The sequence below is a fragment of the Apis laboriosa genome, unplaced genomic scaffold (assembly GCF_014066325.1).
Source record: "Apis laboriosa isolate Shangri-la unplaced genomic scaffold, ASM1406632v1 scaffold812_cov158, whole genome shotgun sequence".
NCBI classification, from domain to species: Eukaryota; Metazoa; Arthropoda; class Insecta; order Hymenoptera; family Apidae; genus Apis; species Apis laboriosa.
Window position 1 is genome coordinate 316008 of NW_025224511.1, and position 11811 is coordinate 327818.

The 11811-nt window shown below is 30.7% G+C and overlaps 1 protein-coding gene across 1 annotated transcript in view; it reads left to right on the forward strand.

The window, feature by feature from the left end:
• The window catches only part of LOC122719524 (glutamate receptor ionotropic, kainate 1-like), a gene marked incomplete at its 3' end in the record, with an annotated part of 105542 nt that extends 95656 nt beyond the window's left edge, over positions 1-9886 (forward strand). Inside the window, exons 6-8 of the mRNA XM_043945426.1 lie at positions 4078-4131; positions 7594-7758; positions 9734-9886. Of these exons, the coding sequence (XP_043801361.1) occupies positions 4078-4131; positions 7594-7758; positions 9734-9886 (372 nt within the window). The remainder of the gene's footprint in view (positions 1-4077; positions 4132-7593; positions 7759-9733) is intronic.
• Positions 9887-11811: the final 1925 nt, after the last annotated feature.

An 11811-nucleotide genomic window follows, 5' to 3' on the forward strand; every position in this document is an offset into this window, starting at 1 on the left:
ATAGCAAAGCTCAACTCAAATAAAATTCGAAAATCAGCAAGTAAATCGGATAACCTCGTTGGAACTTTCCTTCCCAATTAGTGTATGTTTGTATCTCGAAACTGATTGCATCCGCAACGAGCCGGACATTTATTCGAAAAGCAAACTACTGTCAGAAACTCGTTTTCCTTACTTACATCGTTACCAAGAGATCTTCTTTGCGTTAGTCATTCGAAGACCGCAATTCCCGCGAGAAATAATAAGATAATAGAGCCGAAAAGGATATATCAGGTGGGAAGAGGGATGCAATTTGCTCTGTTGCAATTAGATTTAGCGATAACCAGTGAGATTTCCAACATACAACGATTCGTTTCGTTCACGAAACAAACACCACGGTTCGCTTCTTGCGAGGATATCAACCGTTTATATCGTGATTCCTTATAAAATAAAATCTCGCGTTGAAGTTTCTATTCCGGTGAGTTATGATTGAAGGGATACTTTAATCTTTAATTGTTTTTTAATTGTTGAAATAAACTTTGAATCGAATAGACTATAAGGAATCGATCGTTGTATAAACATTGAAAAAGGGAGCAATTGTATATCAGAGTGGAATGAAAAAATTATAATTGTGTAATTATTTTTTAATAATGGAGGATATTGAGGATTTGATACGCAAAAAATAATTTTTGTGAAATTAATTTCTGAAGTCATATCCGCAAGAATTTTGTTTTTTGATTTCTTCGTTTTTAAAAATGAAAATTAATGTATAAATTTTTGGATAAAAATTTATTTATTAATCAATTTATATTTTAACAATTTAAACATTATTATGAAAGGAAATTTTTATTGATTATTGAAAGAGATGAATAGCAAAAAAATTTAATATCTTATTCCACTCTAATATACTTAAAAATATAGAATAAAATATTTTTATTTAAAACTACGATTTTCAAAAAAAAAAACAAAATCTATCATTTCTCTATGAATGCAAGTGAATAATGGACAGAAAACTATTCTATAGGTATGAAATTTTTCATAACATCCTCATTTTTTCAGAGAATCGAATTTGAATATATTCCATCAAAAATTAAATAGCTACATTGATGAATTTTCAAATTTGATTTTCCTAGCCTAAAAGAACTTAATTCTACATTTTTTTATTCTTCACATGTATAATATATAAAAATTTTTTGCAATCTTTTCTTGTATGTAGAATTAACTCTATCTCTATTTTATCCTGATAACTGGAACACTTTGTACAAATAATTGATCGTTCTTCAAAAATTTAGTATTCCTATCATAAGAGCTTCTAGCTCGAAATATATATTCAATAAGTCATAAACAGTAAAGCAGTATAATATCCTCGAAATTCATCGACTACTATATTTTATCGACTTCCATAAAACAAAATCTTCTATATACTCGCGTTATTAATATAAAATTTTCTCCATAATCTATAATTTATCGGAGAGAAAAATAAACGTATCCTCGATAAAAAAAAAAAATACGAAACGAAAAATCTCATCATCGATCGAAACATAATTTCTAATAATGCTCTCAGGGATTAAAGATGGATCCGTCCATCCGTAACAAGTTTTGCATATTTGAGTTCACATTTGCACGCGTGGAAAAAGTGTGAAACACGGTGAATCAAAGGGGAATAGGAAACGTTGGCCAAATGGAATTGCATCGAATGTATCACCATGATCGAGCTTATCCTCCAAGTTTTGGTAAATGGAGAACTACCATCGTTTGAATTCGAATGCAGAGGAGAACCACTCGAAAGGGTAATTTTCTCGATGGAAAATTTGTTCGATGTCCAATCGTAGCCCGAGTATTTTCAAATGCATATTTAATTCCAACGTTGCTATTATTGATAACATCAGTTATTTTGTTATTAATCTATTAAATTTTTCAATTTTTATTTGAAGATTATTCGAGTTCTTTTTTTTTTTCGAGTAAAACAAAAAAAAAGTAACAGGATATTTAGTTGCCAGCGAGTTGATGAAATTTTTTATTGCGAGAATCAAATTGCCGGAAGGCTCTTGCGAAGATCCTCAATCTTTCAAAGAGTATATTAAGACAACTTAGTCCGACTAATATACTTTTCTATAAAATTCTTTAACTCTCTTAAAAACACATTACTCCATCAACAATTCATCGTTTTTCAGTATGTTTATATATTGTATTTTCAGTCTGTTATTCCAAGAAATTCTCGTGTTTGCAAGTATTCTCTGTTTTCAAATATTCTTTCTTTTGGTGTTGTTCGTAGATATTTATAAGAGATAATATTTCATACCGCCACAAACAGTTGTAATCTTCTTTTAGATTGCATCCTATATTTTTTTCAGGAATTTACAAATCAATTTCACGATATATAAATATTCACTGCAATCTAAAGAAGTCTAAATTTCTTTCTCATATCTTATTTTCCAAAAATACGAAATTAACTCCATATTAAATCGTATAAACTTTATATCAAATCCGATAGATCTTTCAAAAATTGGATCGCGCTAAAAGCAGTTCCAAAATCGATGGGAATAAAACGAGAAACCTACGAGAATTTGACGATTAACGTTTGCTTTTTTTTCTTTTTTCGTACCTCTTCTATACTCTATAATCAAAATCCTGTAAACTAAAATCGTTGCGGTTGTAAGCCATAGATGAAATGGTGCGTTTTCACAGCGCTGGTTCGACGAATGTTCGCACAATGACGAATATCGTCAATTTTCCTGGATCGGTCAGCAGAATCGCTCGACCGATATTTTCGAGCAGATTCATCTCATCGCCATTGAAACACGACCTATCCTGATCGAGGAGACGATGTTTTCGTCCACGATTTTCATCCTCTTTTCACGCGCATCATTCTGAAAATTTGCATTATCCACGAAGAGCATCAGAGTGTTATTCATTATTCTGTTATTAAAATAGATTCGACGAATTTTTTCGTTATGTTCATTGCCACTCGACAAATTCACGGGATAAAAATCGATTTAGAGGATACGAATAAAGGGGCAACGACAATTGACAAAGAGATTGACGATTGACAAAGGGATTGATGAGAAAATGCCTTCGTTTTAATCAATAGAGGATCGCTTTCAGCCTCTTTTTTTCTCTCTTGTAATGCCATTTGTGGATTAATTTTAGGCTTTTTGACTTCTACGTGGATTATATTGTAGATAAAACAAAAAAACGAAAAAAAAATTTTTTTGAAATTCGTCGTCGTGAATTTCATCATGATACGAATTATTTCGTCTCTATCATTGTATTACATCATTATTGTTATTATGTTTGAACATCATTCGTATGCTATTTGAGAACAACAAATGTGCGATGTCTTTTATAACGTCTAAAAGAAAGTTGATGGATAGACGAATATCACTGGATGAATTTCATTGGTTGATCCCAAACCTTCTTCTTGCTTCCGAAAGGCAATCTTAGCTCAAACCTGATAGAAGGAAATCCGGTATTTGCATGCTACGTCCCGTAGGGATTTTTGCGGATATCCCTTCGTTGACTAAGTAATCAAAAAACCTACGTGATTCTCTCTTTCTATCTTCGACTCTTCCTTTTACGCGTTCAACCCTCTATCTTGCTTGTTTTCCTTCCGCTCTTTCATTTTTCCACCTCGCTTTTATCTCCTATTCTTCTCTCTCGAGGAAATCCGTACACATTTCCATTTCTACGAACGGTTTTTCGCAATCTTCGAATCACGTATGGAATTAAGGATATAAAAATGATCGTGATATACATCGTTTCGCGTGTTGAAATATTTCAGGCTTTAAACGATTTTAAAAAGGCGTTATTTAAAGTGGATGTCATTATTTCACGCTATCGAAAGATTTATTTTTCTTCAACTTTTAAAATTAATTTTATTTCATATAACATCGGTGTGAAATATCGAATCTATTCGATAACACATCGAGCTTTCCAAAAATTCAATTATCAAAAACTTATCAAATATTTCCTCATCGAAATCATTTCAACTTCAACTTCATCTTTTCTCCGATCATTCTTTCAAAATACAAGAAATTAAATTTGGCATCCTCATCCTCCGATTACACCACTAATTTCTTTTTCTTTATGTCTATGTTACAGATCCTCCAGCTGCAAATGAACGATTACAGATATCACTACATGTTCACCACGTTCGTAAGTATTCATCAGTAGTAGATATTCTGACGCGTTTCTATACCGATGGAAATTGGAAACGGAGCTTCCTTAATGAAGCACACGCTTTAAATACAACCCCGTGGAAGTTGGTTTTGCTCCTTTGAAGGATTCTAAATTGAGTACTCGCGAATTCGTTGCTCTTCACTTAATTAACCGACCACAAGTAGAGACTGTCAGTAGGTCTGTCGTCGTATCCAAATTATGACGAACATTATACGAATGCTCAATTATTGCTTTTTAACATTTGAAGAATTAAATTTAAATAAATATTGTTATTAATATCTATTGAATACATCAATGATGCTTCTCATTGTGAATACTTAATAATTCTGATTTCTTCTCGGTTCAGAAATTTGGAAAATAATAACTTCGATGAGGTGTTTGTTAAAGCGAAAAATCGGAGCAACTATCTCGAAATTCAATGTCAATTTGGTGGTATCAAAACGTGGCGGAAATTCATTCGTTTTGCACTCGAGTATTCTGTTTCCTCCCCTGTTTTCGATATGATTGCATTCCACCAACCTTCACTTGGAACTCGAGCACAGAATTCTGTGCTCGATTGTGTGAGTGCTTGAAATCGTTACAAATATATTTCGATTATCTTTTAAAAATGATTGTGAGTGCCTGAAATTGTTGCAAATATATCTCGATCATTTTTAAAAATCATTTCGAATGAAATTGCACGATCTTTGACAGTTACATCTGGTTTCGAAATGCTATTCGCGAAAATACCGTTGGATATTTTTCGATTTACGATATATTGGTCAGAAATTGATAAAAAATACATTGAAAATAAAATATGATTTTCGAAACAATATTATTTATATTTTCCATGAAATAATTGAATATATATTTCGTGAAATTTTATGAATTTTAAAATAAATCACACGATAAAACTTATATTTATAATTTCAAAATTGACGAGTACAAAAGGAAATTTGATAATTCCATTTTTGTTAATTCTCTCTTTTTCTCGTCATTTGTAAAAGCTTTGATATGCCGAAAAATTGGAAAGCTCGACGAGTCGTATATTAAAAATTTTGTAAAAATTGTAAAATTTAATTTATTAATTTTCTGTTTTATGATCTTATCACGAGGCCAAATCAAACGTAAAGCCATTCTTTGACGTAAATGTATATGGGATATCAGGGCACACGTTTATTCAAAGGATCGTTGAAGCGTCACGGATTCGGGAAACATGACAGAGCAATAAATCGTGCAACCGCGTTCCTCGATTACTCACGAATCGATGTAAATTAACCGGTGGTATTTGTCTATCAACAGCATTCGAAAATGAATTTCCCAATGAACGCGGAGCATCGCAATCATTCGCTTTAAGGATCGCATCCATAGAACGATAAATCGAAAATATATTCGTTTGAAGTTTAATGAACGATTAATACATTTCGCATTTTTTTTTTTTAATTCGTGTTACGCGAATATATTTATTTTAATTACAAATTTAACGCGACAGCAGTGTCGTTAAATCTCAAATATAATTAACAAACGTGCAATTTTCAAATAATATAAAAAACACGAATAAACTTATTGAAACAGTATACGATTAAAACGAAAGATATTGAACATAGAGTAAAAAAATTAGTGTGAAAAAAAATCCTCTGTTCTCGTACTACTGTTCGACATATCAAAATTTATTGCATACAATATCAATCTATTCGTTTGTCTCCTTCTTTTTATTCGTTTATACTATCTGCTCCTCCTGGTATGCCATTTTGTTTACTTGTTTATCCAGTTTGTTATTATATTTACATTCCTTCGTTCCCTTACTTTTATTCGTTTGCACAGCGTATTAATCAATTTTTCGAATCGCGACTTTTTCATAAAAGAAAAATAGATAGGAATATTATCTGCATATATTGCGCGTTAAATTCATAATAAAAATAAAACCTAAAATCGAGATCAAGATCACGAAAAATACGCATTTTGCTAATTACAAATTGAACACGAGTTGAATAAAAGCCTATTCTACAAAAAGAAATATAGAAAAAAATTTGTTTAAAACAATTAATCAAAAACAATAATAATTGACTTCTGTCTCATTTTCAACCGTTTGAATCTATCTTATCCCATCTGCACCGTGAATTATAGATATTCTGTATACACAGATTGAGAACAGTGGAATTACTCGTTGGTCGACGAGATGAAAATTCGAAATGAAACTAACTGCTAATTGTGACATTTATGAGCGGGCAAATATTGACCGAAATAATTATTCCTGATCAAACATAAAGCGTCGAGGGCGGTTGACAAAGGATTGTCTATGAATTTCACACGATCATCGATCGTGTCGACTATTGTTAATGTTACTCACGCCTCGCGTAGCGGTTCGGTAATACCTTCATAATTGTCGATCATTGGAAACGTAACCGCGTGACACCCGTGAAACATGAACTCTCACGAGAGAGTCTAATCGACTCGCATAATATTATATCCCGAAGAAAACATGTGCATACATCAGATATGAAATAAATATCACGCTTCACGCGACAAATTGTCACGAATTCAATGCTTACGAATCAATGACATAACATGGAGGAATGTATGAATTAATTGTGTGAAGCGAGGTTAATGACACGAAGATTACAACAAAATTTATTCCCGTATAAATTTACCAATTACCGAATAAAAAAATCCGTGGAAATTATAATTGTTGTAAATCATATTTAACCGATTGATCGCACTTCTACAAAGTCTATAAACTTTGGAACCAATCTATGAACTTGAAAAAAGGGTAAATTAAGCTTCTAAAGATCCGACGATAGCCGTACAGTTCGCAATAATGTTTCCCTTCGCTTTGAAAAGACTGTTCTTCGATCCTCCAGATGAATTAAGATTGGATAGATTTTCTTGGACAAAGAGAAATCGACAGCCAATATCTAACTGTTTTAAAGAAAAGTAGAGACTTCCGCCTATAGATAGGATCGCTTTCATCGAGATTTTCAAAGAAATTTTAATCCATTGAACGAATCCAATATTGGAAAATACAGTAGCTATCATAGTAGTGTTTTATTAACAGGATTAACCCTTCTTGTCTGGATAATGTTTTATTAATGTTTTTTTTTTTAAATTTATTTTATTATTCCTTTTTTACACATGAAAATAATATATCGTGAGTGGAATAAATTGGAAAATTTGCACAATAATATTTTTCGAAATAAGAAGAAATAAGAAGGAATTAAAATTTAAATTTTTGAAAACTCAAATCCAAAATATTACGAGATCTCGAAATTCTTGAAATGCAGAATTTTTATTAATGAAATGAAAACACATTCATATCGTTACTATAATTTTATAAATTATTCATATGAATTAATATTTAAATTTCGAGAATTTCGAAGTTCTAACTATCCTATCTCTACACTTAATAATAATGGATATGAATATACTTGGAATAAAAGAGAAAAAAAATATGATTTTTAGGACATAGAGACATTCGATCTGGAGGATTTCAAATACAACAGTGTGAACATGACTGCGTTCCGTCTTGTGGACCTCGAGGAACCAAAGGTGGCCGAAGTTCTGAGACAGATGGAACGTTTCCAGCCGATTGGCCACGCTATCCTCAACAAAACCGGAGTTATCCAGGTTGGTGGAAAGTTCAAGTTACTTCGAGGTGTATGCTCGACCGCCGGAAGTCGCTATCGGCCTCAAAACTCGTTACACCCTAGCCCATTGAAATGGAAAACGGTTTTCTACGTTTCCGTTGAACGATCTCGCGCTAACTTTAAGAAAGAATAGTCAATGCCTGATATTCTTTATGGAAGTCTCCTGATTTACATCGTATAACATCCGAGGATATCGCGTATGGATGGATAAAAATCGAAGACATGAGCTAAAAGCATTCCATTTTGGAAGATCCATCCATTTCGGGCGAGAAGAGAAGAGAGTAAATATTATAGTCCAGATACAAAGCGTTAAGATACAAAGATTTATGATAATTTATCGAAGCTTTATTCGATTTTATGATGAAAATAATTCACAAGATTCTCTGCGGTTTTCTTTAAAAATTTATGATTGTATAACGACAAAAATATAACAGGGAATCGTATCTTTTTTTTTTAAATCATATCTAAATTACAGATAAACTATACAAGTTATTATCCTCCAAAAAATTAGTACACGAAACAGGTATTATAAATGAAGAAATCTTGGACGAAATTTTAGAAAAACGACATGATTCAACGAAAAGACTAAAAATTACAAGATCCGATTCGAACGACAATATCACGAGAATTTGAATAAAACAAAAACGATTGCAAGAAGAATTTTCTGCTGTCAACGATGTTTGTTTTAATTGGCAACGATCATTCATGAATAAGTTATACGGCGATGAACAAGTGATATATTGAACTTGTTTGACGGGTATCAATCGGGTTTCGAGTTATTGTTAATAAACTGCGAATGAAAGATGTAGTTTAACGTATCGTACAGCGGAAAATTATACGTCGAAGTGAGATGAAAGTATTCGAATATGGAATAAATTGCAGAAAATTATGGAAATCAGCGAATGAAACGCGTAGAAGATTTGCATTAAAAATTCGATACATAATAACGTTCTCTCGATCCAGAAATTACTACGTTAATTCTATTTAATTAGGTTAATATTTATGAATTTAATCAGTCTGTAGCTACGTGTTATCGTATTCGTTCGGTTCCCCGACATTTCGCTGCAATTTTCTTTATTAGTTTATCTTGTTAATAAACGTATAATTTTCTTTCTGCATGTATTATATCAGATATATATTACAATTTTTCTTCCGTTGTTATTAAATAAAAATTAGAGAAGAATATAACATAGAAAAAAAACAAGTTTCGAGTGGAGTTAAAATTAACTCAATATTAATCTGAATAACGAAAGAAAAAGAAGAAAATGTCAACAGCATTCCATTGCTGATATTTTGTCAACAATTAAGCGATATTCATTATGAATATTGAAACGAAATCACTCGATCAAGAGTATTTAAAACACGATCCAGTTTCTTCTCAAAAACTTCAATAACCATATTTTTGATTTTTTGATCAATTTTCCCCGAATATAAATAAAAAAAAACTACAAGATACAATTGTTACTCATCAATAACAAGCTTTTAATTTCTCTTGAGAAAAAAATGTTATTGCTTTGTAAAAATTATAATATGATATGTGCAGAAAGAAAATTATACGTTTATTAATAAAATAAACTAATAAAGATGCAAATTACAACGATCGATTCGATTTTTCACCGAGAAATTTGCCGATATAGTTTTGATAAATTTCAAACGAAAGATCGAACAGCGATTTAAAATAATGAATAAAATTGTTCTGCGTTCCTTTGCACTTTTTTGCAACTTTTTATTGTTCGGTAAATTATGAGATTCGAGACAAGAATCGACAATTGACTTTACAAAGTAAAACTTCTCTCTTGAATCCGCAGAGAAAGTTCGATATAGTTTATTATACCACTTGTCCGATAAACTTTTTCTAAAATCGATTTACGCGAAATTGGGTCGGATAAGAAGAAAGATCGTGATAAATAGATACGAGCAACTTTTCACACGAGAGGAAAACACGTATGTTTCAGGCAGAACCAGCTTTGGTGTACGACAGTGTGCAGGTTTTCGCACACGGTTTGGCGGCATTGGATCGAAGCCACGACCTGAGGCCCGCCAATTTATCATGTGAAAAAGAGGAGCCTTGGGACGATGGTTTGTCCCTTTACAACTACATTAACGCCGTACGTACGTTCTATAATTTTTGATTATCGAGTTCGTTTACTAACGAGACCGCAATGTGCAACACAAGCAATTCGAATGTGGAAAGTTTTAATACTGATGAAACGTGGATAATGAAAGAGATAAAATACAAGAATAAAAAGTATCAATTTCTTGCTCAACCTAGCAAAGAAATTTTTGAAGAATTCATAAAATAATGCAACAAATTTTTGTATCAAATTTATAAGGAATTACGAAGGAAATTGAAGAAACTGAATTGAGAAATCCTCCCATAAACTACCACGATAAATTTTTTATGAAAAATAAAATCGTGAACGTAACTAATTCACATTATTTATTATAAAATATATAACTATATCACTGATATTAATTATACAATGATATAATTATATATTGTATATTTAATAATTTCCCTGCTCTCTAACTGAGATTGTATAAATTTTAAATTCATTCCGACTGCGATAACCTGTTCCATTCGTCTTTTATATGAAAATTTATTTATTTTCAAATAAATAAATTTTTCTTTTTTAAGTTTGCAAAACGTTCAAACTTTTGATCGTTGTGCAACGCAATTAGCAAAAAAAATTGTAAAAAGAAAAAAACCTAAATCCATAAAAAATAAAATATAAATTGCGAGAGATTTTATCAATATTTTTCATTTTCATGATAATGAAAATGAAAAATAATTGATAATTAAAAGCATAAAAGAAAAAAAAATACAAGCGAAATAAGCTTTCCAGAAAGCACTACACTATTTTGACCATCTACTTTATCTACTTAATTATTTGATTATGCATGCACTTAAATAAATTATATTATATATATATATATTTAGATATAAATATAATATATATATGATATATTTTATTTAATCAATATTTTTTTATAATCTACTATTTTCTTCCTATAAAAGAAACAAATGAAATAAATTTAAATACAACACTGAAATATAACACTGAAATATAACACTGAAATACAAGACATTCTCTACCTATCTTAAAAATTCTTTTCATATATTGAAGAATTAAATATTTTATTTATAAAACATGCCTATCAAAATTTTAAGAGATTCTTCTTCTAACTCTATTTACATTACGACACGATGTGATCTCAAAAAAATAAGGATATAAATGCAAATAAGGATAGTTAGTGAATGAAGTCGTAGCTCAATCAAATATTAAAGATTTCATGGTATACAATGAGGAAGTTCAAGGATGGCAAACGATTCGTGAACACATTGAAAAGGAGTTCGTTTTAGATTCTTTTGGAAAACTTTGAATTATATAGAATAGGAAAATCGAGGATATCTTCTACTAAGAGGAAGAACACATCATAATTCTTACCAAAAACCTATGTTTTTATGTTTTTTTGATCTTACTTAAAAATTGAAAGATTTATCTCATAATAAAAAAGAATGAGATAATCTTTGTCCCATTCCACTGAAAGCTGAGAGGTTCCTGAAACAGACTAAGTAAAAAAATTAATAAAATTTAATAAATACTTTTTAGCAAATGAAAATCAAAAATCTTCTTCCTTTCCTCCGATTTTCGTCGATTCGAACCTGTAACAAACTCAATTTCAATTAATAATCAAAAGTAATAATTAAAAAATAATTCATATTTAAAAAAAGAAACATTAATCAAATTATTAAAATATTACATGTTAAGTAACTGAACTGAAAACTATTTATCAGAAAGAAAAAAAAATGCTTTTCAATAATTACATTTGTAATTATATTTATAATATTTTTAATAACAAATGCTCTTGATGAAAGGGTGCTGAAAAGAAAAAATGACGAAAAGGTAACCAGAAGGGTTACCAAAATAGGTATCCACTCAATATAAATCCGAACAAACCGTGAGTGGAACATTTTTTTATATTTCGCAACACTAATAAACTAAAATTTCCAAAGAAAACGCGAAGAGTG